General features: G+C 27.8%; 1 protein-coding gene and 1 long non-coding RNA gene across 2 annotated transcripts in view; one reads left to right on the plus strand and one right to left on the minus strand.

The window, feature by feature from the left end:
* The first annotated feature begins 5,009 nt into the window (after positions 1–5,009).
* Positions 5,010–24,493, plus strand: part of LOC148227429 (uncharacterized) — a 57,302-nt gene continuing 37,818 nt past the window's right edge. The window contains exon 1 of the long non-coding RNA XR_015812031.1: positions 5,010–5,064. This is a non-coding gene — a long non-coding RNA (uncharacterized LOC148227429). The remainder of the gene's footprint in view (positions 5,065–24,493) is intronic.
* On the minus strand, positions 7,304–24,269 carry LOC148227430 (uncharacterized). The gene is made up of 3 exons (XM_088201845.1): positions 24,173–24,269; positions 22,693–23,018; positions 7,304–8,535 (listed from the first exon to the last, which is right to left on the minus strand). The coding sequence occupies exon 3, from the start codon at positions 8,513–8,515 to the stop codon at positions 7,304–7,306; it is 1,212 nt and encodes a 403-aa protein (XP_088057971.1). The 5' UTR covers positions 8,516–8,535; positions 22,693–23,018; positions 24,173–24,269.

Genomic DNA, 24,493 nt, shown 5'->3' on the forward strand with positions numbered 1-24,493 from the left:
GCATATAATCTGCGAATCAAATCATTTTGAACTTTAAATATACCAGCTACAATCGTTGCCTCAATCACATATATGTATGTTTAATCCCTTTACAACCGCGTAACATTGTACAGTATGGGTGAATCCGGATTCCTCAACAGCATAATAACGATACCAACCTTGTTTCTAGATAGTATGTGATGTAGTACTAAATTTGGAATCAGATAATTTAAGAACTCAATTGCATTCTACTATGTCGATTATTTTATCAGCTTAGTAATATTACATTAATATTTTCATTCGTTAAAATGTATTTGGTTGGTTGGTTGATAAGCGCAGTATTTAAATTACGTTATAATATTAACATAATTATAGACTACGTCCGTGTGTTTAAAATGCTGGACCTGTGTCGTCACGGGGCTTCTGTGCTTACTCAACTACCTAAACATAGATGGAACATTCCAGTGAGACGTAAATGTGCAAATACGTTTCAGCAAATAAACAATAATTAATAATATCTGAGATCAGGTTGAATTTGAGTGCACAACATTTCAGTTGGTAAATCACATATTAATTATTAGATTGTGTGAAAAATCCTGTGCAAATCAAAATATGATATAACTGCTATAACAACTCAAAATATGAGTTTTCCAATATTTATGTATAATACATTATAACATTTTTCTAGTAAAATATATAAACCAATAAACACACGAGAGGGTATTTACATGAATAGAATTTTTTGTGAATCACCTGTATTCTTGTGAAACTTTAGTGCTACCAAAATAACCATGAATGTGAGTCGTACACTCGCGTATTAAAAAGTGCAATTATTATGCCAAAATGATTATATACATTCTTCTTTTTAATTTTTTTTTATCGTACATACTGTATTTTTTCTACTGTATATGGACAGAACATTGCCACTTCCATATATGATTATGTCTACAGGTGGTAGCCATTTGATTGACCATTGAATTAAACATTTGTATGTAGGTCGAGGTGATTCCTTCAGAAATGCAATTAGAATAAGATGCATCTTTCGATGTGTGTGTATGATTGAGTCATCTAAAATTAAACGAAAATACATAAATAAATTTAATGTGTCATAATAAAAATAATCAATTTAACGATATAGGTCAAGATTGCGACCTATTTCGTTGGTGCGTTGATAAATAATGATTTATTTTTATTTTTAATCATATTCTTATATACAAATATAAATCATGGATGTACAAACATGTCTTATTTTGAAGAGAAGACGAAATTAGTATGGAATGCATTTTGAAAGCGCCGGATCTGAGCGTGACTTTACTGTTTTTTATGGTGACTAGTTTCCAAATTTAGATTTAGTCTCAACAGTGTATTAAAATAGATAATATAATTTTTATTATTACATATTTTTAATTACTTTATTTAAAAAGTAAAAAAACAGCAAGAGACTTGTTACAATAAACAAGAGTCTTCATAAATCTTGATTATTAAGTAGTATATATATGGCTTTATATTGTCTATATTTGTCAACTTAACAGTAATAACAAAAAACTGTGGTTTATTTTAAATTTATATGGACTTTCTGATCACTCCACTTTCAAAATTTACATATTTTAAAATCCAAATCCGAAAATAAAATAGCAGAAATATATTGTAGTTCATAGTTACGTGAGTCGCTTTTACTTGCTATTTTCATAAAAAATATCTTATATAAAATTAAATAGTATTTACTTAAAACATATAATATTTTATAAACAAATTAATAAATTTAGAGCAATATAATAATTTATTTAAAAGCATTAAAATATTAGTTACGGTTATTATGTTAAATTATCCGTATAATACCTCTCTGATCATCGATATAATAAAACAGTAAAATAGCTTCTCTTTCGGCAAACTACTCACAAGATTATGAATAAATTATATTTCTCATGGGACATAAATATTATCTTTTTTATATTATAATTTTAAACTGTTAATGTTGATTAATAACATTACTAGTTTTATCACCTGACTTCGTCCAGGATAGATTTAAACTCATTTTGTATTATTTATAATTAATTTTATTCATCCTGTTATTACAATTTTTTTTCTATACTTGGCTTTATATTGTACAATGTTCTTAGTTTTTGTCTTCACGTATTGCAGTAGCACGTAATCGGTTACCAGCACGTCGCTGTTCAGCTCAATTTTCAAATTAAAAGTTGATATTTGAAAATTGCACAATTGTCCTAGAAATGGCAACAAAATGACATGTGCAAATGTCACGTCGCTACTGTACAACGTTTGTGTGAAAGTTCCTATGACAGACAGACGCGTTTATTTTATGTTTTATTAATTATAATACCATTGTAGTATTTTTTCATAAATTTGTTTAAAATACAAAAAAAAATATGTTATTGAATATTTTTCGTTTTAACAAGATTCATAAAAATTGGTGAGCTATCTTAATTTAATTGGGTTAGATTATCATTTTTAATTATCAATCACTAGAAAATTTCTACAAATATGCCACTATTTTAAACGAAAAGTAGGTAGTAGGAAAGCATAGTTCGTTATTAGCAAAGGAATGCTACAATATTTATTCTTAAACATTCAATAATAATATATGTACATTTTAATATGTATCGTAATACTAACTATACTTAATAAAACACAAAAAAAAATATAAGAAAAACGTACATATTTATTTAAATAATATCAAACAAACTAAATGGATAAATTTCTATACGTATTCAAAATATGCATGGTATTTCTATATAATGCACATATTTGACTTGTTTTTATTATAAATATAATATTTTATCTATTCAGATTTATAACTAAATAGTTTATCTATCACTTGCGATCAAAATTCAATAGAAAAACGAGTGAAAATCACTAGAAAAGCGACAAAAACTCTTCGGAATGCCACCGTCGACATGGAATGCCAAACGCTCCACATGGGAAATCCCATGCACTAGAGCAGCATAACGCCGAGGAGGTCTTTCGTTCTTGAGTCACGGAGTACCGCTACCAAGGAAAGCGATACGAAAGGCTCTTGAACCGAGACAATACCAAATGAGATTAGTTGCCTCAACGAATTAACTCTTTTGTCGCCAATATTACAAACCACAGATTGCCAACTCGACCGGATATTTTTTTGCAATTTTGCCAATTTCAAGTACGGTCGAGGTAAAAGGTGCGCCACGGCTGACGCGCGTCGGTACGTGTATCTATTGATCGGAAATACATTTTATTGGTTATCTCCTGCAGTATGATGCGTTCCTAGTGAAAACCGAATCAGTCGATAGGATGTAACGGGTATTGCCAATCATCGATAACTTTGATTGGAAATGGGTAGGTGTGTGCGAGCATCTGTATCGACATGTGTGTGTATTAGTTAAAATATTGAAAGTTAAATATAATAATGTTTTTCTAATATTACTCGATACATATTCATAATCATCATACACCCGTTTGTACACAATATTATAAATTAGTCCTTATAAATAATTATGCTAATATTTATATTTATAATATTAGAATATGTAATTATTATTATTATTATTTACTTATTTACATTATTGTATGTAAATAGTACCCATTACGCATCCATCTTTGTTATAGTTATAAAATTGCTATTATTTTTTATAAAAAAAATCATACTTGCAAAAAGAAAGACCGATTTGTTTACCTGTCGCTTGTTAATTTATTAAATTAATTAATATCGGCCCTGATATCGGAGACCGACTCGGAGGAAACGTTGAGTATTAGGAGAACATGAAGTTTAGAATGTATATTTACTTCGCCGAATTCTCTTAGTTTTCAAACCATTTAAAATAAAATTCATTAGTTTTCAAACCATTTTTAATATAAATTTTTAAGTTTGCAAGAAGATGTCACTCAATCGCAATACGTGCTTAATTAAAAAAAAATAATACAGATTCTTGTTATGCGTATCTATTTTTATATGATTTATATTTAGTGTAAATTTAACCCTTTTTACGCCGCCATAGGTAAAACATTTCAACGACCACAATGCCGCGAATTTTTAAATTTAAAATTACGTTTTCATGGTTCTAAGTCTCGCTATTCAAATTATTATAGTTTTTAATACTTCTTCATAGATGACTCTATACACCCAACTCAGGTTTTAATATTTTTTTTAAATGTAACTAATTGTCGTATTTTTTGATAATAATCATGATACCTAATTTATAATTTATTTGTGAACGAGGAATGTAGCCCTACCGCCACTCAAGAAACAAAAAATGTTTTTGTAGTTCTAGTCACGCTATACATTTTATCATAATTTTTGATACTTCTTTATAGATGGCTCTACATACCCAATTCGGGTTGTAATCTTTTTCTAAGTGTACTAATAATTGTCGTATTTTTTAGATAATAATCATAATAAATAATTTATATTTTATTTGCAAACGACATATTTTTTATGAACGCAGTTACAGCCCTGGCGCCCCTTAAGAAACAAAAATAGTTTTCGTAGTTTTAAGTCAGGCTATTCATTTTATCATAGTTTTTGATACTACTTCATAGATGGCTCTATATACCCAGCTCGGGTTGTAATCTTTTTCTAAGTGTAACTAATAATTGTCGTATTTTTTTTGATAATAATCATAATAAATAATTTATATTTTATTTGCAAATGACATATTTTTTATGAACGCAGTGACAGCCCTGGCGCCGTTAAAAAACAAAAAAGTTTTCTTAGCTCTAAATCTCGCTATTCAAATTATCATAATTTTTTATACTTCCTCATAGATGGCTCTATATACCCAGCTCGGGTTGTAATATTTTTCTATGCGTAATTAATAGTTTCTTGCGAGAGTGACAAAAGCAGGGACCCGAACCGGAACCGAACCGAAAACCAGAAAAAACATTATTTTTACCGGAACTGAACCGATATTTTTTCGGTTTTATTTTCGTTTTTTTCGATTTACGAGAATTTTTTTGCTGATAAAAGCCAGATAATAGCTATTTTGTTAGATATACTAATTATATAATGTGTGGTGTGTATAGTCAGTGTCCACTAGATCGTCTCGTGTGCAGTGTACAGTTGGCAGTTGGCTTGTGAACTGAAAAACAAGAGTAAATACACTCATACCTACAAAAATATTTTCTAGAATAAAAAAACTACTAGATTACTTCTATACTGTTGTGGTACTTTTGTTCCTTAAAAGTACGACATGGGATCAAAAATCTTTCTCTTCCCCGTCTTTTTAACCAATCATGTGGGATTTAGAATGTAATCGGAACCATTGTAATATCTTATGCATTCGACAACAATGGAATTATAGTTACCTGCTTTTTTCTCTGAGGAACTGTAATACTAACCTTTTTTTGGGGTTTATGTAACAATTATTTATATTTAAAAACGCGGTAAATTCTTTCGTTATTTGTATCGTTTTAGTTCCCCGCTTTAGAAAATACATCGGTATGTCAAACATTCCTTTTACCCAGATCACTAAAACGCTGCTTTTTTGCACGTGCCTCGGAAAAAAATTGGTTCCTTCCAAACCAAAATTAGGCAAAAATAAAATTATGTTGGCTGTTTAATGGTCTTCGCTGTGGATAATCCACTACATTTGTTTAAATTATAATGAAACTATTATAACGGTATTTTATTGTCAATAAATTCACTATTCCTTCTACAATACACACAAAATAACTCGCCAAGCTATTATCATCAACAACCAAACTGCTGCCGAAAGTATATTTCGAGACTATGGCAATTCCAGAATATTAGAATTTATACACGCGTAAATTTTCGCAATATGCGAATCACAATTCCCGCATTTATGCGTTTTTTAACTTCTCACCGCATGAACGATGAACCTGTAGAGGCAACTTTAATTCTACGGACTTATTATTCACTATCGCGAAATAGCTCCTCATCATACTACTTCCATCTGATTATTGTCAAAATTAAGTTACGTTCTCAATCGTTTAAGTCAGAGTTTACAGATACTTAACATTTGTTTAACTTTATATGTATATTATAAAAGTATTAGTCATATTTATTTACAAATCTTTAATTATATCAGAAATACATGTTATAAATTATGACAATATTTTTTTTAATGAAATATTAAACTTACTAATCATTTAAAATAAATAGACTATCATAGTGTCGTTTTTTTTTATTTATAAAAATACAGATTTATAAATAAAAAAATAATTGGCTGATGAATACCGTACTCGCGAACTGAAACTTGTATTAGGAAAACATATAATTTCGATCTGATTGCGTAACACAGTTAAATTTATTTATCTGTAATGATAATAATATTTTTTACTTGAACAATTTAAAATACTCTAAATTATACTTTAATTTATTGATTAAACTCTATATTATTATATTATAAAATAAAATAGTTCTAAATGAAAACGATTAATAAAGCTTCAAGAATAAATTATATTATCGGGAGAGCACCGTTTTAGCACACTGATGCTTCTATTAGGAAATCATAAATTTCGAATACGTATTTGGGTCTGATTCTGCGTTCCATTTTCGTGAGCATATCATATTTTTATTTAAGCATTATAAAATCAGCCCATATAATATTTTAATTCACTGATCGAAATTTATTACATTCTAAATATTTTTTCAATATAATTTTGCTTAAAATATTAATTAATGTTGTATTAAAATATAAAAGGAGAGAACAAGAACTTTATTAATAAAAATAATGTAGTTTACAATTAATTATATTTTAATAATTTGTTTACTCATAATAGTTATAAATATTTAGTTAAATTTATAATTGAACTATTAGTTTAATTTGCTGTAAAAAATATAATGATTAGGTTTTAAGAAATGTAGGAATATTAAAAAATGTAAATGTCAATCTAGTAATAGTATAAAATAACTACACAAAAACACTTTATGTTAGCTAATTATTTATTTAGATAAGAACCACAATATATGTTGCAAATAACAAAACAAATAATATAACGATTATAGGATAGACACTTATCCTTTTCTTATATTAATGTAATTAAAACAAATATAAGCTCATTATATAACAAAAATATAAATATACATAAATAAATCAAATTCAACGCTTACTACATTTTTTAAATTAAAATATTTTACTATAATTTATTATCGATGTTGACGCTTATAAAAATTATTGCTAATTACACTTTGCCATGAATAATTGTCATGATCATATTAAAAGAATAAATACTTTATTTTAAATACATTATTTATATACACATCACATTCATTAAAATATTTTTGGCATTTTTTTCTATATATACAAAAAAATAACATAAAAGTTTTGCAAAATATTTTATTTTATATTAATATATCAATGTTAAATATTTAACTATATTCGTGACTACTCTCGTACGAATATTTATTTTTGTTATTATTCACATTATCGTTATTTGTTGCTATTTCGTAATGAATTTCTGCTTTTTTGCCGTGACGATTCTTCTTAGGTAATACCTTCATGCATTCTATTAGGTACGTGTGCATAAGATTATATACTAAAGTTAATCTTGCAACCTTATCTTTGCATAGTGGATCTGTCTCCATCAAAAACAGACGCGAATCTAACAACTTTATGCATGCGATTATGTAGTTTCTTACAGTTTTCGGTTTGAAGTAATTATTCATCGCTTCCATGAACATTGAAACATATTTTCTTTTTCCTAGTAAATCGTCGATATCATCGGCCGCCATTGGATTTTGCTTTTGCAGATAAACGATCAAACGTTTTGCGTATCGTTTGTAAGTACGATAAGTTCTCTGTTTTTTCGAACTCAATGTCCTCCCCATGATCATTGACTTTTTCATGTCATTGATTACATATTTATATTTATCATCCAGTTTAGAATCAAGTAAATCTTGGAGTCGTTCATTCGCCAAATTTGGTTTTTCGTTAACGATTTCGTAAGAATAGTTGCTCACTTCAGATTCGCTGGAAGTTTCACGTAAAGGTGTTTCAGTTTCGGAAGCATCCGTTGTATTTGTTTCTGGTGTACTTTCCTGTATGCTGTGATTTTCCTCCTCTTCACTCGAAGACAATTCGCAAGACCTTCTCCTTTTGCTTCTAGTGGCATGAGCTGTAGAATTTTCCACGTTTTCTGCAACACTCGACTTCCGCTTCGTCGTTTTCTGCGGCTTAGTAATAGTCCTCGCATTATAGTTAGTTAGAATGTTTGCGTCTTGCTCTGTGAGTGGCATAACTCTATTTCTGGTTGCAGATATTGGTATTATTCTGATCTTGACCATTGCGTAACTCTCGTGTATCTTCATTTTTATGTTGGGGTCGTTGTATGTGTCACCCCATAGTTCCATTATGGCGGACTCTTTCAAGAATTTCACTTGACATAGTTCTCCGTTGAAAAATCTCTTCCTCTGCTTTTCGTTCACAATCTCCCTCTCTTTGCCGGTGAGACCATGCCTTTTTGTGAGATGATCAGGAAGTTTTCCGTATGTGAATTTAGCGCAGTTTTCTATAGGACATGGAATGTTTGCATGGTTTTGCTTCTTTGTCCTCTGCGGGGCTGGTTGGTTCAGACTCTTCATATTCAAAAGCTTGGAAATATCTGTAACGAAATAAAAATATTTGTTAATTTCATTAGAAATATAGATATAAAAATAAAATGATAATATTTATATTTTCGCGGTGGAACGGCGTTCATTTCTTTATTTTTACGTAAATATGACGTCATTATTTTCATTTTACTTATTTTTAAGTGTAAAAGTTTAATTATGAAAGAAAATTTCGGTAACTTCTCAATCGCCGGTCCAACTATAAAAGGATCAAAACAATAAAAGAAACGAGGACAGAAGTATGATAAGAAGCTATGTAAAGTATAGATACAAAATATGGAAATATAAGATATAATTTAATTGACCGCTTTTTTACAATATGGCGAAACGTCCTCTTATATACATTTTGTTTAATTTTTTATGCGCTTCTTGGCATAGAAAATTATATTATTTTAGTAAAATTCTTGAGTTCCAGCACCTCTTTTATTAAAAAAAGCCCTGTGTACAAGTATCTGAGACATTTGTAAGCATGACAGGCGTTAGATCACAAACAATCAAAGTAAGCATAAAAGTAAGTCTGGAAATCAGTGACAATAATTTAATAATTATAGCTTACAATCAATAGATGTAATAATGGCGTATTGTATTAATAAAAAAATAATTATGCAGCGGCAATCGAACCCACGACTATGAATTTTTAGTCCTACTGAATTTTAAACATTCTGCAGTATTATTTTAAATGACAATAAAGTAGTAAAATATATTTTACTACTATACATATACAGGCGGCCCTCGACTTTCGCACATAATTGGTTCCTGAAAATGTGTGCGAATGTTGAATGTTCGAAAGTAGAGAAATTTAAATTTTGTGTATTTTAAAATATTTGTTTATCAAGTAAATATAAGATGTTTAAGATGCGTTTAAGAGACGCGTTTAAGTGGGGTTTGTGGGTGTTTCCTTTGAAACTGTTTTCTACTATTCTTTTTCTTTTCTTCATATAGTATTTTATAACATGCTATGTCTTTATTGATCGCCCTACGCACTTGAGATATGCGTTCTCCATTGGGATCACAATCTTCCATAATATTTAAAAATTTGTCAAGATGCGTGAAGGCTTCATTCATATTTTTCATTGTTAAAGAGTTTTCCAAAGTAAACCTGTCTCATCTACATTAAATATTTGGCTAGAGGAATATTCTCCATCTTTAATAATTTTGGATAATTAGGAAATAAATTCTTTTGCAGCATCTTTATACGCATCAGCCGATTCTCCAGTAAATTTAATATTATGAAAAGAATACCTTATTATAAAATTGTAAAACCAACCGTTACTTGCTTGAAAAACCGTGTTAATTTTTTTTTAATCTATCCTACCAATCATTGTGCAAACTAAGAGCTTTTGCTTGAATAATTGAAATACTCAGAGGGACATCTTTTTGATGTTGGTCATCGATCCATGATGACAACGATTTTTCCATTTCATCCATGTTTTTGGAAACATATCTTTAAAGATTATGGAAATATATCTTTAATTTCCACAATTTTAAACGTATTCCTTGATTATATTTTTATTTTGCAAAATTTAACATATCGTAGATCTGTTTACGAAAGTCCGATTGAAGCAAAAGATTCACCGCTATCAGAACGTCTATTAATTTCCATCTTTGTCTCGAATCGTATGAAGTTTATGAGTCCTAGATTTATTTTTGTTCGTTTCTTAGTCATGTTTATAATTTTTAAAAAAAAAATATTTTTTTTAAATGTGCGATATAGCGAATTGTGCGAAAGTCGAGGGCCACCTGTATATCAATTCATTTTTAAAGCGACTAAGCGACTAAGAAATTCACTTACGGTCTTCTAAATATGTATCTGTTACATTAAAAATGCTTTAAGTTTTTTGCAGATATACAAATATGTATATTTCTTGGAATATGGAATAAATTTTATTTCCTATATTGTGAATATATCTTGTGTATATTTTTTTACCATTTTTCTTATGTGGTATTTTTTATTTAAAAAAATAGAAATACAATTAATAAATTATATACCAGTTACTAAAAATTGACCGCAAACATGAAATTGCGCAACCGGAAAAGGTTTACTCGCACAGCGAGAAGCCCCGTTTGTACTGTCACAATTGTTATTTATCTCTTTCGCTCTCATCTGTATATACGGGCTGTTGTTCACTCGCTCGCTTGCGCGGGCAACAAGTTTGTTTACATTTTTCCATTCATACTTCTGCGCTCCTGGTAGAGTTGTTGTGCAGTTTTTACCCGGCTTTGGTCGAAAGCATTCGAATGGGACGGATCGATGTCAAGGGGGACAAGACAACGCGCACCGGGCGATGAGGGAGATAACAATATAAAACAATAAAAAATAACTTATGTCGTCAACATGAAATAAAAAATATAACATATAGATTACAAATGTTATTCACACATCATTTGATTATATAAATGTTCAATTAATTAGCATGGTAACAATTTGTAATTATATTAATTACAATACCTGAAATGTTTTTTTTTTTTTAAATCAATACATAATATTAATTCTCAACTAACTTTATGTTCGTTGAAAATTATATTGTGTTATCATTGCTTTTGAAAATATTTGATTGTATTGATTAAAAAAGCATGTAAAATAAACTAATAAACGACCCCAACCCGGGGCCGTTGGCCCGAGCAGTCAGTTTTGATGGCTCACTTTGAAAAAGAGACGTACGCCCGTACCAGGAGAACAGAATGTATGAGACGTCGCTTGGCTTTCTATGCGATACCGCGGATACATTTACCCATGTTGTGTCGTGTTCATGCGCGCAACTTGTGTGTGACTTGTGCTCTTTTGGTTCTCAACATTAGATTGCTCCTCTACTAATTGTGGCCTGAAATTATTTTTTATGGTTTAGTTTAAACTGTTTACTAAATTAAGTATGTATAACAAATAAGTTATGAAATATATAATAAATAAATATATTTAAAAATCACATGGTGTATAAATGTTCGCTAGATACTTCTGCAATGTTTCAGTTGGATAACTTCAATTTTGCATAACCATTTTTGAACAGGAAACAGAATGTTACACAATATTACATTGTATAAGTCATTATAGTAAACAAACATAAAACCTTTGCAACGGCAATGAATAGCAAACAGTACAATTCCCCATCGAGCGCTTAAATTATTGATACTATCTGAAAAGCCACCACAAAATTTGGTTTTAAAAATTGGGGCTCCAATTATGTCACTTCGTAACATGGGTCCACTTATATCATATTATACAATGGAACTAAGGTTTACGCCAAAAATCATTACATTATGTAAATGAGACGGAAATTGTTGTGCTAAATGTGAAAATATCATTTTGCGTGCTTTTTAACTTCATAAGATTACAGTTTCCGAAAAGACCTCATATGAACCTTACTGTATTTCATTGAGTTCGTAATTAATAATCGTTAAATAATTATAATTCACCGCAGTTTAAGTTTATCTTAATCTCACAGATAAATATCATAATAAAATCGTGCTATGTGAAATATGCTAATTATTAGCTGTAATAATACTCTATAATTAATGAAATATATGTCACTAATATACAAATTTTGACTATGGTTTTGTGTCTCGCTACTTACTTAAAAGTTGTTTATTATATTTAGCCAGTTATAATGCATCGAACATATGCCTATCATATTACAGCGGTAAAAAAATATTAAATAAAAAGGACTTCGCAATTATCGTTGCTGGGGTAAATTAGAATCACTTTTCACGTGTAGCCACTTTTGCCTCAAAAAACGTAACAATAGAAATGATAATGCATTACAATACTAATTCATAAAATGTACCGATATACAATAAAAACAATACTTATTTTGAAGAGTATTATGTATTGTATATTCCATATAAGCATATCAAATCAGATGTATTTATTACATTAAGAATTTTAATAAAAGCACTAAGGACTACTTTTTTTTGATTAAATGATATTTAAAATTTTAGATTTTATCAGAAAAATAATATATAAAAGATGTAGGAAAAGTTAAAATATATTTATATACATAGAAAACATATTTTTACATAAATATAATAAAATATTAAAAATGATTTTTTTATAAAAATAAAACTTACAAAATTATACGATATTATATATGTATACAATACAAATACTCATTGTAAATAAATATTTAAGCTTAGATCGATTCACACCAATCAAAAAAAAAACATATGTTACATGTTGATAGAATATTAATACTACCAATTCAAACATGTAATTCTTTTCATTATCTTTTTTTCCATCGCCCCTCAATCAACCCCCTAAAATATTACATCGACCTCTTTGAGCAACAATTAACAATGATAACAATACATATTTTTTAATAATAGTCAGTGACATTAATCACATAGTAAAATAATACACAAATTATTGATTACTATACAGATTCCAATATATTCTGCGAAATCATTATTTTATAATGCATTTATTGTTATGCTTAAGTCCACAATCATAAATCTACAATATAAATAGTGTTAATAATTAATTACATTTCAAAGATCCAGATATTTATATAAAAATTATTAATTATAATCTAATTATACGTTTTGCACTGATCTGAATTTGATCTAAAAACGGTATTCAAAAATCAATAGATTAAAAGTGTCGCAGAATAGATTGATGGAAGTATAATATATGTGTATAAATATTATACATATGTGAAATATTTATTAGTATTAGTGTTTTCTTATATGTTCTTAGCAATATATTTAAAGAAATATTTATTTAAAAATAACTAAAATAAGGAACGATTAATAAAAATTATGTCAAGGAATCCAAATTCATTGCAATTAGTTCACTATTGAACACATTTATACAGAATAATAGACTTTATAAACTGAAATTAAGAAAAAAATATTCTTTATTTATAGCATTTAAATACGGAAAATAGCAAAAATATATATTTAATCTTGAAAAATTCAAAAGGTACATATTTGTTAATTTTAACTTATTGGATGTGCAATAGATTTATGAAATATTAATACTATATATTTAAAATATTTTAGAACATACTTATTATATTGCTTAGAAGCTAAGAAAATAAACAATTTTTATGTTATAGCAATAAACTTACATTATAATTTACTCCTAAAATATAATTGAAGCTCAAATGCACTTTTTATCAATTTTGTAAATCTTAAAATTAACCTAATATAATTTCTAATGATAAATTTTAGCTAATGATCATGATTATCATCAGTGAGAGCGAGAAAATCTAGATTAACCTAATCTGTGATGATGGATTGGAGTTAAAATGATATAATAATCAGTAATCTTGATCTCCCAGACATGAAATTGAAAAACATTAAAGTCCATGTAGGATTCATATCCAAGTTTTTCAGGTTAATAGTCAGCGACTTTCGTCCATCGTACAGGTCAATTTAAGAAAATATCACAACAAAACTGGGAGCACACATAGTAATGTGAAATGGCACTATAAAGTACATAATTAACTTCCTGTAAATTGCAAAATAAAAATATTCAGCGTTATTTGTTCTTAGTATCGATATGTGTATAAAAAAGTCTTAAGCTTCTTATATTATATTATACACGATTATCGGCTCACATGTCTAACGAACTTGCATGTTGCAGTAAACATGTTTACTACGAGCTATTATTTCGTAAATAAATTATTTTTCCAACGAAGCATTAAAAAATCTCCTATATTGAATTTTTTCTTATGCCCTTCAAATTTTGTAAACAAGCATCAAATAAAAAAAGTATCTTATTATTTCTCTCTAACATAATAAACTCATAGCGCAGTGTAATATTTTTGATTAAAACAATATTTATTTTCTAAATTAGTTTTCTTCGGTCGCGTTTTTGTGCTCTATGTACATGGCCGCATAGCAAATTTCACCCCCAAATTTGTGGGGCGAAGTTTGTGGGGCGAGAAATCTTTGTGTTTTCATTATGCGCCCGCAATGATGAATACCGCATGTTTACACAGCGAATGTGAAGAATGAATTCAAAATATTATTTTCTATATTTTTTTATTCATTAAAAAAATAACTAATTTTTTGTTGATTAAATAAAGTACAAAACAAAAGTTTTGGCTCTGGTTCGTTCCGCATATGTTTTGCTCGCGAACAGTTTTGCATAATCATGCATATTCAATAGGGACGCATGTATGCAGCATATACACATATTTCTCGGCGGTTTCTCGCATTTAAATAAGCGCAAATATTAATATTGAGTCATCGGATCCGGTTTATGTGCGTCTTGGCATGCGAATATGTATATTGTACATGTGTAAGTGTATATATAATAGGAATAGAGGGTGGATGTATGGTTGTATGTAGCATGTATGTATTTACGAGAACAGGACGCTCCGCGTTGTTTACCCAAAACCCTTCTAGGATAACGTGCGCTCCTAATACAGTTGTTGTTTGTATTTGAGCGGAGACTGTTGCCATTATTTTTGCCCCGGGGCATTTGTATTTAGTATAAAATAAAAAATATTTATAAGCAAATTAAATAATTAAGTAACACATAAATAAGCAATATGCTATTTATAAATTAAAATTTTCGTTTAAAATTCTTAACCTTGTAAAGGATAAATAATTTGCTTATTTTTAATATTATTTTTTATTAACTTTTTGTAGCAATACATAAAAAGCAAATGTTTTCGCAATACATCTGACCAAAGTTTTCAATCCCTTTTATACCGAGGTTTCTATGACTTTCTGAAGACGCCAACACTTAACAATTTAGTTTGCAATAAGTAATGTCTTCTGCGTTTAATTTAAAGTATTTAAAATATTACATTCTTAAAAAGACTTGAACCAATATTGAGTGAAAAGAAGCTAATTCCGAAACATTAATTCGACTTTCGTCACCAATACGTCGCTGTTAAACATGTATAAATACATACATGGAGTGGTTCAGATAATCGATAACAATTTATTGATGTGTCTCATGCATTTAATAAGGTGTGTCATGATCGCCTTCCCTACAAAATAAAAAAAATACTTACACTCGCCTACTACGCAATCCTGAAGTCATACATAAAAGGAAAATTATTCTTTGTCAACCATCAAAAGGAATTATCATCGCTCTTTGAAATAAACGCTGAAGGTCTACAGATATTATAAAGTCTATGGCAACTACCACTGCCACATTCGCGGACGATAGCGATTCTCGCTTTACACAAAGATCCTGCAGCTGCATCACAATGCATTAAAAAAAGTATTAAAGAATTAAAGTAAATGAATCAAAATGTTTACAAATAACATTCACAATGAAAAGAGAAACCTGCCCACCAGTTAGGCAAAATGATCAGACACTACCTCAAGAGATAGACACCTTGCATGGCGCACACACATCTTGGTCAAACGAAAACAACTATAGATTTAGAAAAATATATTTGCTGTTATGTTTTAAGTGATTAATTAGTTGTTATGTTTTAAGTGAATAACATCAAGGGAATTAAATTGCATATTAAAGTAAGATCCAGGGGTATAGTTTCACGTCGAATTTTAGAACTTAAAAAGTAACTATTATGTTAGCTTTTTTGAAAATGTAAGTACAGGTGGTTTTATATTATAATATGTCTTAAAAATTATATTTGGTATCCAAAAATAGCAAATTTTGCCGGTATTTTTAATCCAATCAATAATATAAGTTATAATATTGCTTTATTACTTATCAGAAAATCTAATATTTCTAAAATATGTAAACGGCAGCTCAGATCCCATTAAAAGTTATTTAAAGAAGTTTCATTAAGTAACCGTTTTTCAATATATAATATTTTAAATTCTTATTTATGGTATAATTATATACAAAATTTCGATAAAATCTAATCAAAATATTACATCACAGTATATATTATTACTATTGTAATATTTTTACTTTATTCCATATGTTTTAGTATGTCGATTATTTAACGCTATATTTAAACATGGAGTTGTTTTGTAAATATGAATAAATATTATATTATTATGGTAAATAATTATTTTTCAATACATATAATATATTCTCTATAATCTGTAGTAGCTCATTATAAAAACATTTTTTGCACTAGCTCGATTTTATTAAATGATCACGATATTCATCCGTGAGATTAGGAAAATCTAAATTGTGATGATTGATCGGAATTATAAGTATATAATAATCCAGACACGATAAAAATTAAAAAAAAATATTTAGCTCCACATGGGAATTGAACCCAAGTCTTTCAGGTTAATAGTCAGCGATCTATACCACTCGTCTATCGTGCTGGTTAACTTAAATAAATTTTGCATAAAAAATATTATTTTTGTATTAAAAAATAACAGTAAAAAATTCTATGCTGCAATAAAAGTGTATATTAATAAATTAACAAACGATTTAAAAACAGAAACTTTTCTACATATGTTGTCTATTATCTAAAACATATAATAAAAAGTATGTTTATAGACAATTATATAATTTTTGGTATTTTTATTATAAAAAATATTCGGTAGCTTCGAAAAGGTTAGGAACCATGATTTTGAGTCATTTTGAAAGATTAGTGTATTTTACTTTTCCCGTGTAAATAATTAAAGTAAAATAAAAAAAAATATGAGTTGATGACGTAAATTCACTTAAGAAACTAAATGATATATTTTCTGTCGTTCTGAACATGTAGATAAATATCAGTTTTTTTGTACTTGTATATATACATATATGTATATTACTATTCAAAGATATTTTTCATGGAAACGTTTTTAAATCGACTATCCTGAAAATTCTTAATTGTCTTACTATGACTTTACATAAGAATTGGAAAAAATTCGCTTCATAAATTTGTTACGCTTTTATTTTTGATAATATAAAATCATCTTATTTTTGATTTTACGATAATGGAAAAAATGGAAAATATTCTTTGAGATTGATATTTTATTTTAGAACGACATATAAATTCGTTTATTAGATACATTTACGTCATTAACTTGTTTTCATCATAGTCTTGTATAAGACAAATAACTATATTAATATTCAATTAGCACGCGTCAATCACAATTTAGGTATATCGTATAATTTTATTACATTCGCCATGAAATATTATTCCTTGTCGTTCATTTTGGATTCGCGGCTCGATTTCGCGGCTTTGGTTAATTAATGAGCATCAATTATGAATTTGGAGAAAACGAATACAAAACCGAGGGCACGAAGATGATTAAACACGCCGCCAGAATTGGTTTTCTTGTACAAACGGAGTTGCGAATTAATGAAATTGAACCAACCCCCCTCTTCATACCTAGGTATATTTAATGCAATGCATAAGAACACTCGGTTTTGCGTATCTGTTTTAACGTGATTAGGAAGAGCGTCGGACTCGACACGTTCATTAAATATGCGCAATTTCAATTTTGAGAAGGAGAATATTTTTCGGATAAAATAAAATTGGTGTAAAATATATAATGATATGATGCTTCACAAAAATGATGTGGTGTATGATACACGCATCAGTGTGCTTATATTTACATGTTAAAACCCGAAACGATGGGGTTTATACGAGAGTATAATGGTGATAAATGCCCATCCCTTACACTCGCAGGGCGATAAACGAATTAATTTTCAGGATTACGTCTTTGCTTGTGGCGGTTTTGGGCTTGTGCATTTTAAATATTTATGTCCCCAGGGTAGGTCCATTTTATGCAAATCATTTTTCCACACCTTTTTTCGCAGCCCCGCCAAGATGACTTTTTTATCTTTGGCTAAAAGGGCTTAATCGTTTTTTTTTGGTGCTCGCAAAGGGTTTGCCGTTTGTTGTAAAACGCATAAATTTGCTCATTTGCGAGCGGGGGACATCCCTTTCTCTGATAATACAATGTTCGCTGGTGTTATGGTATTAATTGCGACATAACAAAAAATCTATTTAAATTTATTTTTAAGAAACATGTTCTAAAAAGTCGAGGCCTGGAGGTGATTTAAATTGTGTTATTTCCGCAAGCTTTAATCTTGCTCTTTTTATTTGTTTTATTCATAATAGTAAGCAATCTATGATGAAAGTAATGCCTTGATCTCATAATATTGTATGTGGTTTTTTGGGAGGATCAGAAGAAAGGATTAGCATATTATTATATCTTTTAAATACTCAAAACATAAAAAGCGAACATTGTACAAAATATTTAACAGAGTATTAAAACTAAATTATTTAAAAAAATATGTTTAAAGCTTCAAATCATATGTTAATTAAAATTATGTTTATAAAAACTCTTCTTGCTATGTGACTAAATAAATATTTTTTTTTTTGGTATTTTGATAATTAAAAATAAATAGCCTCTATACTAGTAAATCTGCAGCCATATTCAATAACATACCTAGTAATACAACACACTTATTTTTCTTCATATTAAAATTCGAATTAAAAAAATATTATTACATAAAAAAATTCTATCTGATAAACGCAATTTTCTGAATCAGCTCTGGCGTAATATGTAAACTGAATATTAAATTTTAATTTTACTGTAATTATAATATCTCTAATTCCTAATTAATTTATTAAATAGTATTTTTTTATTTTGTATATATTATAATATTATATAAATAGGTACATGACTATAGATTTAAATTTCAACCACTTTGTGTAGATTAAGTATCTTTAAAAGCGAGCAATATTTATGGCAATCATTGAAAAAGTCAATGATATTAATTTATTAATTCAATAAATAATGCCAATTGCAGCAAGTTAATTTTACTCGATAAACAAGAAGCACCTACAAATAATTCAGTAAAGATCTTAATTCCCTACAGAGTCGCAATTGCGTCCGTTATTCTTGCCTGTCGTGGCCAGGACGTGGCTGGAAAATTTATCTGGGATTATGCTCATCTATTTCAGGTGTGCACCATAATATTTTTTTATATATTTAATAGTATAATTTAACATTTCGATTGAATCGGTGTAATGTATTGTATATGTATGTCTATATACGATAATTATACCATAAAATATATTTATTTTAAATATATAATAATAAAATTATTATTTGTATAAGAAACATCATGATGCATAGGTAAAACTGTCAAGTTATGATAATCATAATCATAATTATAATTAAAAATAAATAAAATTCCCAAATTTAATTTGATTTTATTTTTTAAACAGTGCATTGAAAAGTGGTTAGTTAATTAAGAAGTAATTTCACACTTGTGTAATTGAGACAACTATTCTTACTGTCACATTTTAAGGCATAAACGATTTGATCGAGAAATTCTTAATTGCATTTTTCGTAACTAATGAATCTAATCCAAGGATGCTGGACTATTTGCGATATCAACATTTCGGGATCGACATATTGTCAAGAACAATCGTGTTGGTTTCTGAATAAATTTAAATTTTCGAAACACCTGCACTTGTCACGTGCGGGATAGCCGTATGCTTACATGTAATAAATAACCATTAAATAGCGAAAAATATAATTATAACAACTTCAGATATGTGAGCAATATTAATAATAAAATGAATTTAGAGAAAGAGAACGAGAGATCATTAATGGTAATAAATAACATGTCACGTTATTTGTCAATTCTATATTATTTTATAATCTATTGTATATACATAGATTATTTATCTGAATGTACTTAGTTAGAATGAATGTCATAGATGCAATAAATTGTATTTGTCATTTTAAACATACTTTATTAATGTTGTATAGTATAATTGTATACAAATATTTATTGATGTATAAATAATGTGACATAAATTTTGGTTGAGATTGGATTCCCTAGTCGTAACGATTGGTAAGTTACAAGAGCAGTCTTTCAATGTTAAAGGAATTTAATTGAGAGATAAATACTTCGCTCATCACGAGTAGAATTTCTAAATGTTAGCAAATAAAATAGTTTATATTTGACCTTTAATTTAACTGAGAACAAAATGTTTTATTTATTATGTAAGAGATAGTACATACTTATAACGGCATAAGACATCTTTTAATAAATCTGAGAAATAATCAAATATAAAAGATATAGCTTTTAAATATTTATTTAAGTCGTTTATTACCTAAAAATCGCTATGATTTTAAAATCTGTAAAGCATCATTATTTGGATATAATATTGTTTAGGTTATATAATATATCTATATGGTAGTGAAAATAAGTTCATACATATTTTTAGTAGCATGTTTCAGTCACGTAAAGAGCATTGACTTGTCACGTCTGTAATGACTTCACATTACATAAATCTTGCAGATTTTGGAGGCCCAGCCTCTCTTTGCAGGGTTATGAGTTGGGGTGGCACTTTCACTGTGGGGTTTGCGATACTAAGTGTCGAGCGGGCGGAATGCTAAATAACACCCTCAGGACCTCAACTTGGCCCAAACACCTTCTCGCCATTCTTCATGACTTATAAGATCTAATAAAAAAGTAAAAATATATTTAAAAAATAAAAATATTGTATAAAAATTATTTTTGATATTTTTGATTATACGAGTGTATAAATTAATATAAAATTAAAATAAATTTTGACAAAAGTGGCAGTGTATGGGTCGAGAATCAACCCTCGCCCCTCGGCAATTTTATAAAGTTTTAAAGATGATTTGATATTTTTCAGCCGGGTAACTTGGAGGCGAGGTAAGTTGAGTTATTGCCCTTACGTGTGCTTTATGATACGTGAGCGGAGGTGAGATACGACCTCTGGGGTGAAAGGGCGTAAAAGGCTTTTGCGCCTTTATTTCTTTATTGTTTTAATGCGGCGCTGCATAATTGAAGGGAGTGAAAAATATTCATTGCTAGTTATGTGAATGAGGATTGCTTGGTATCTTAAATATGTTATTATATATTTGAAAATACATTTATATGTTTTTATAAAACAGAGATAAAAAATTTAAAATATTTTTAAATATTTATAAAAATTATAAAAACTAGCTACGCTTATTTTATTAGTATTCAATGCCTTATTTAAACAACAAAATTTATTATTATCATTAAAATAAATAATGGCTGGTTATACAAAAAGAATGTAGATCCCATTTAATTTATTAAATATTGGTTTCTACAAAATAATTATTTGCTTTTAAGACAGCGTCAGATTTTTTACTCTTTTTAAACAGTGATATTAATATCACTGTTTAAAAAGGTTATATCGATAGTTTTAAATATAAATTGTCTAATTTTATAAAAACGACCAAAAAACTGTGCAACTTATATTGAAATTAAGTAATAATAAAAGCATCATATATTCATTATTCCATATACATTTTTCTCTGACAGTTTTAAAATAAACTGGAAGCAATAATAGTCTTAAAATTTTATAGTATATTATTATGATTATTTTCTATTTTTAGGATATGAGATTTTTAGATTAATTTTTAAGTGTAAAATAGAGTAAGCCAGTTTACATATTAATAAAGTGATCAATATGTACATAATAAAAAACTTTTAATATTTTCCAATACCAATCAGAGTACAGAGCTTGAAAATAATGACTTTTTAATTATTTTTTTTTATTTAACAAATAAAACCATTATTTCGAAACATAATAGCATGAATAAAATATTAAAAATCATTAATTTTTAGGTATTTATAGCACTAGTAATATTGTTTAATACCAACTATGGATACTTTATCATTAACATAGTGATTAATCATTAAATAAAAGTATTATTTTAATCAATTAAAAAAAATTAAAGCTAAATATTTCATAACAAAAGGCACGATTTAATAAAAATACATGTATGAAAAAAAAAATATATTGAATGTAATAATATAATTTTTAGCGTGAACGTTTTTTTATATCCACTGTAAATAAAAGTAATGTTTTGGAAATAATATAAGAGATAAGCAATAAAAATTAAACTTAAGTTTATTTACAAATATATTATGTACTCATTAATAAACGATTCCATTTATTCGTTTATGTATAGCAAATTGACACAAAATAAAAGTTTTGCTTAAGAAAAATTTACAAAAAATATATCACTAAAATATTACAATTTAATTTGATTTACATATCTAACTAAAAATGTACGAATTAAAGCATTAATTATTTAACTAATTATTAACTTGCTTGTAATAAATGTAGAATATAACCTAAATAGTGTTGTCAGTATAAGTAAAATTTATTTAATTTAAAGAAATATGTATGTTCTTTTTATTTTTAAATAAAAAAAAATTGTAAATAAAATAACTTAATGAAGCACAAAAAATGTTATTAAAGTTTTCGAAATACGAATTTATTAACAAATTCAATTTTACTCACTTTTGACAAAACAGCTACAGTACTCAGCAACACCAATAACCAAAGTTCATAGTAGAAGAATTGTTAAAATAATTAACAAATTGTCCTTTTACACGAGATAGTTGGTTTCACTTTCGCAAAAAGTTGTCGTGAAAAGTTGTTGGCTATGAAGGGTGATTGTTTGCGATACACGTGTTGTTTCGAGGGTTGCAGCTGCGATACTGACGTTATATAACGCTAAGAGGGAAATCCCCTCAACCCCCGACAACTCTCATCCCCCAAGCGGCTACAGACTCGGATCGGATTTCCTCCGGTATTGTTCGCTCATTGCAGCCGCGGAATAAATACTGTAGAAGATTACCATAAACACTAATATAAAAGTAAGTGATTTCTTTTTTAGTTTTATATTAATATAAAAATTATATTTACTTAAATAATTAACTGATGTGAAAAATGTGCGTTCGTATTCATAAAACGAAATATTAATATAGGGGCAAAAGTAGTCATTATTTAATTATTTTGTACAATCATATGAATTATTTAATTCTTTATATATAAAATATATAGAGTTTTTCATTGCCCTAATAAATGCTAACATATTTACATATTAACACATATGCTAAACATTTAATAAAAAATATTTCTCAGACTTTATAATTTAATATTAAAAATATACATTTTTTAAATAAATTTAAAACGAAATTTATCATATGTATAATTATTTAAAAAAAATGTAATACCCTATGTTATTTGTAAGTTTTATAACTATCATATTTTCTGTTTACAATATCAATTGTGTGAAAATTACTCAAAATCGATATTTTGCTTCATATGAATATCTCACATCTAATCATAAAAACATTTCAAGAAACTTTATTGTTATTGAAATTAACACTTCACGAGGTAAAAATATGTATACTCAAATAATGTGTAGTTTATATATTTATGAAGTATTTCTATATGATATTTATGTATTTCTACGTAGTTTATACATTTATGAAGTATTTCTATATGTAAGGAGTTTGACAATTATGTAGTTGCAAGTGTCACGTAATTAAGACCATCAATATTATGCTATGAGCTTATAAAATTGTAATTATAGATATTTTCTACTTACTACTATGAAAATGAATTTAAAATATATGTTAAAATAATCCAATTACTGAACTTTTCAAAGTAAATTACTTTCAAATATATGTAATGATTATAATATAAAACATATTAGAACTTTTAAAAGAAATTTAATTTGTATTTATTGTTTTTATTTTAATAAGCATACATAATATTACACAAAAAACTCTTATTTTTTGTACATGAAAAATATACATTAAATCGTAAAATGTTGTTATTTTACACTTAGTTTATGTAACGCTAGAGCATACATTTCTTAATGTATTTTTAGCGTATGATTACAAATATTTATTATCACAATATTTTACATAAACAATGAACATCGTAAAACATATTATATATAAATCAAAATAAAAATATAATAATTTACTTATACAATCCGCAACGTGCTTGATAATATACAAAATGTTGATATCACTATTGGCGCTTTATGAAAGCCTTGATTCCTCGAAAGCCTCCGTTTGGCTGTGCAAACGGCGAAGGCTTCTCCTTATAGGGGTAAAGGGGCGTTCACTTTAAATACCACGCCCACTGTGCTATGCAATAACCAATGGTAAAACACGCCTAAAATCTTATATCCGTACTTCTTACATTTAACGCTTCAACACACCCGCATGTATATTTTATAACCTACCATTGTTCACTTTGGATATTGATTGGAAAGCTGTGCCTCCGTCGGGTATCATTGAAT

Source organism: Plectrocnemia conspersa, unplaced genomic scaffold (genome assembly GCF_051122295.1).
Source record: "Plectrocnemia conspersa isolate PC_06_02 unplaced genomic scaffold, ASM5112229v1 ptg000013l, whole genome shotgun sequence".
NCBI lineage: Eukaryota > Metazoa > Arthropoda > Insecta > Trichoptera > Polycentropodidae > Plectrocnemia > Plectrocnemia conspersa.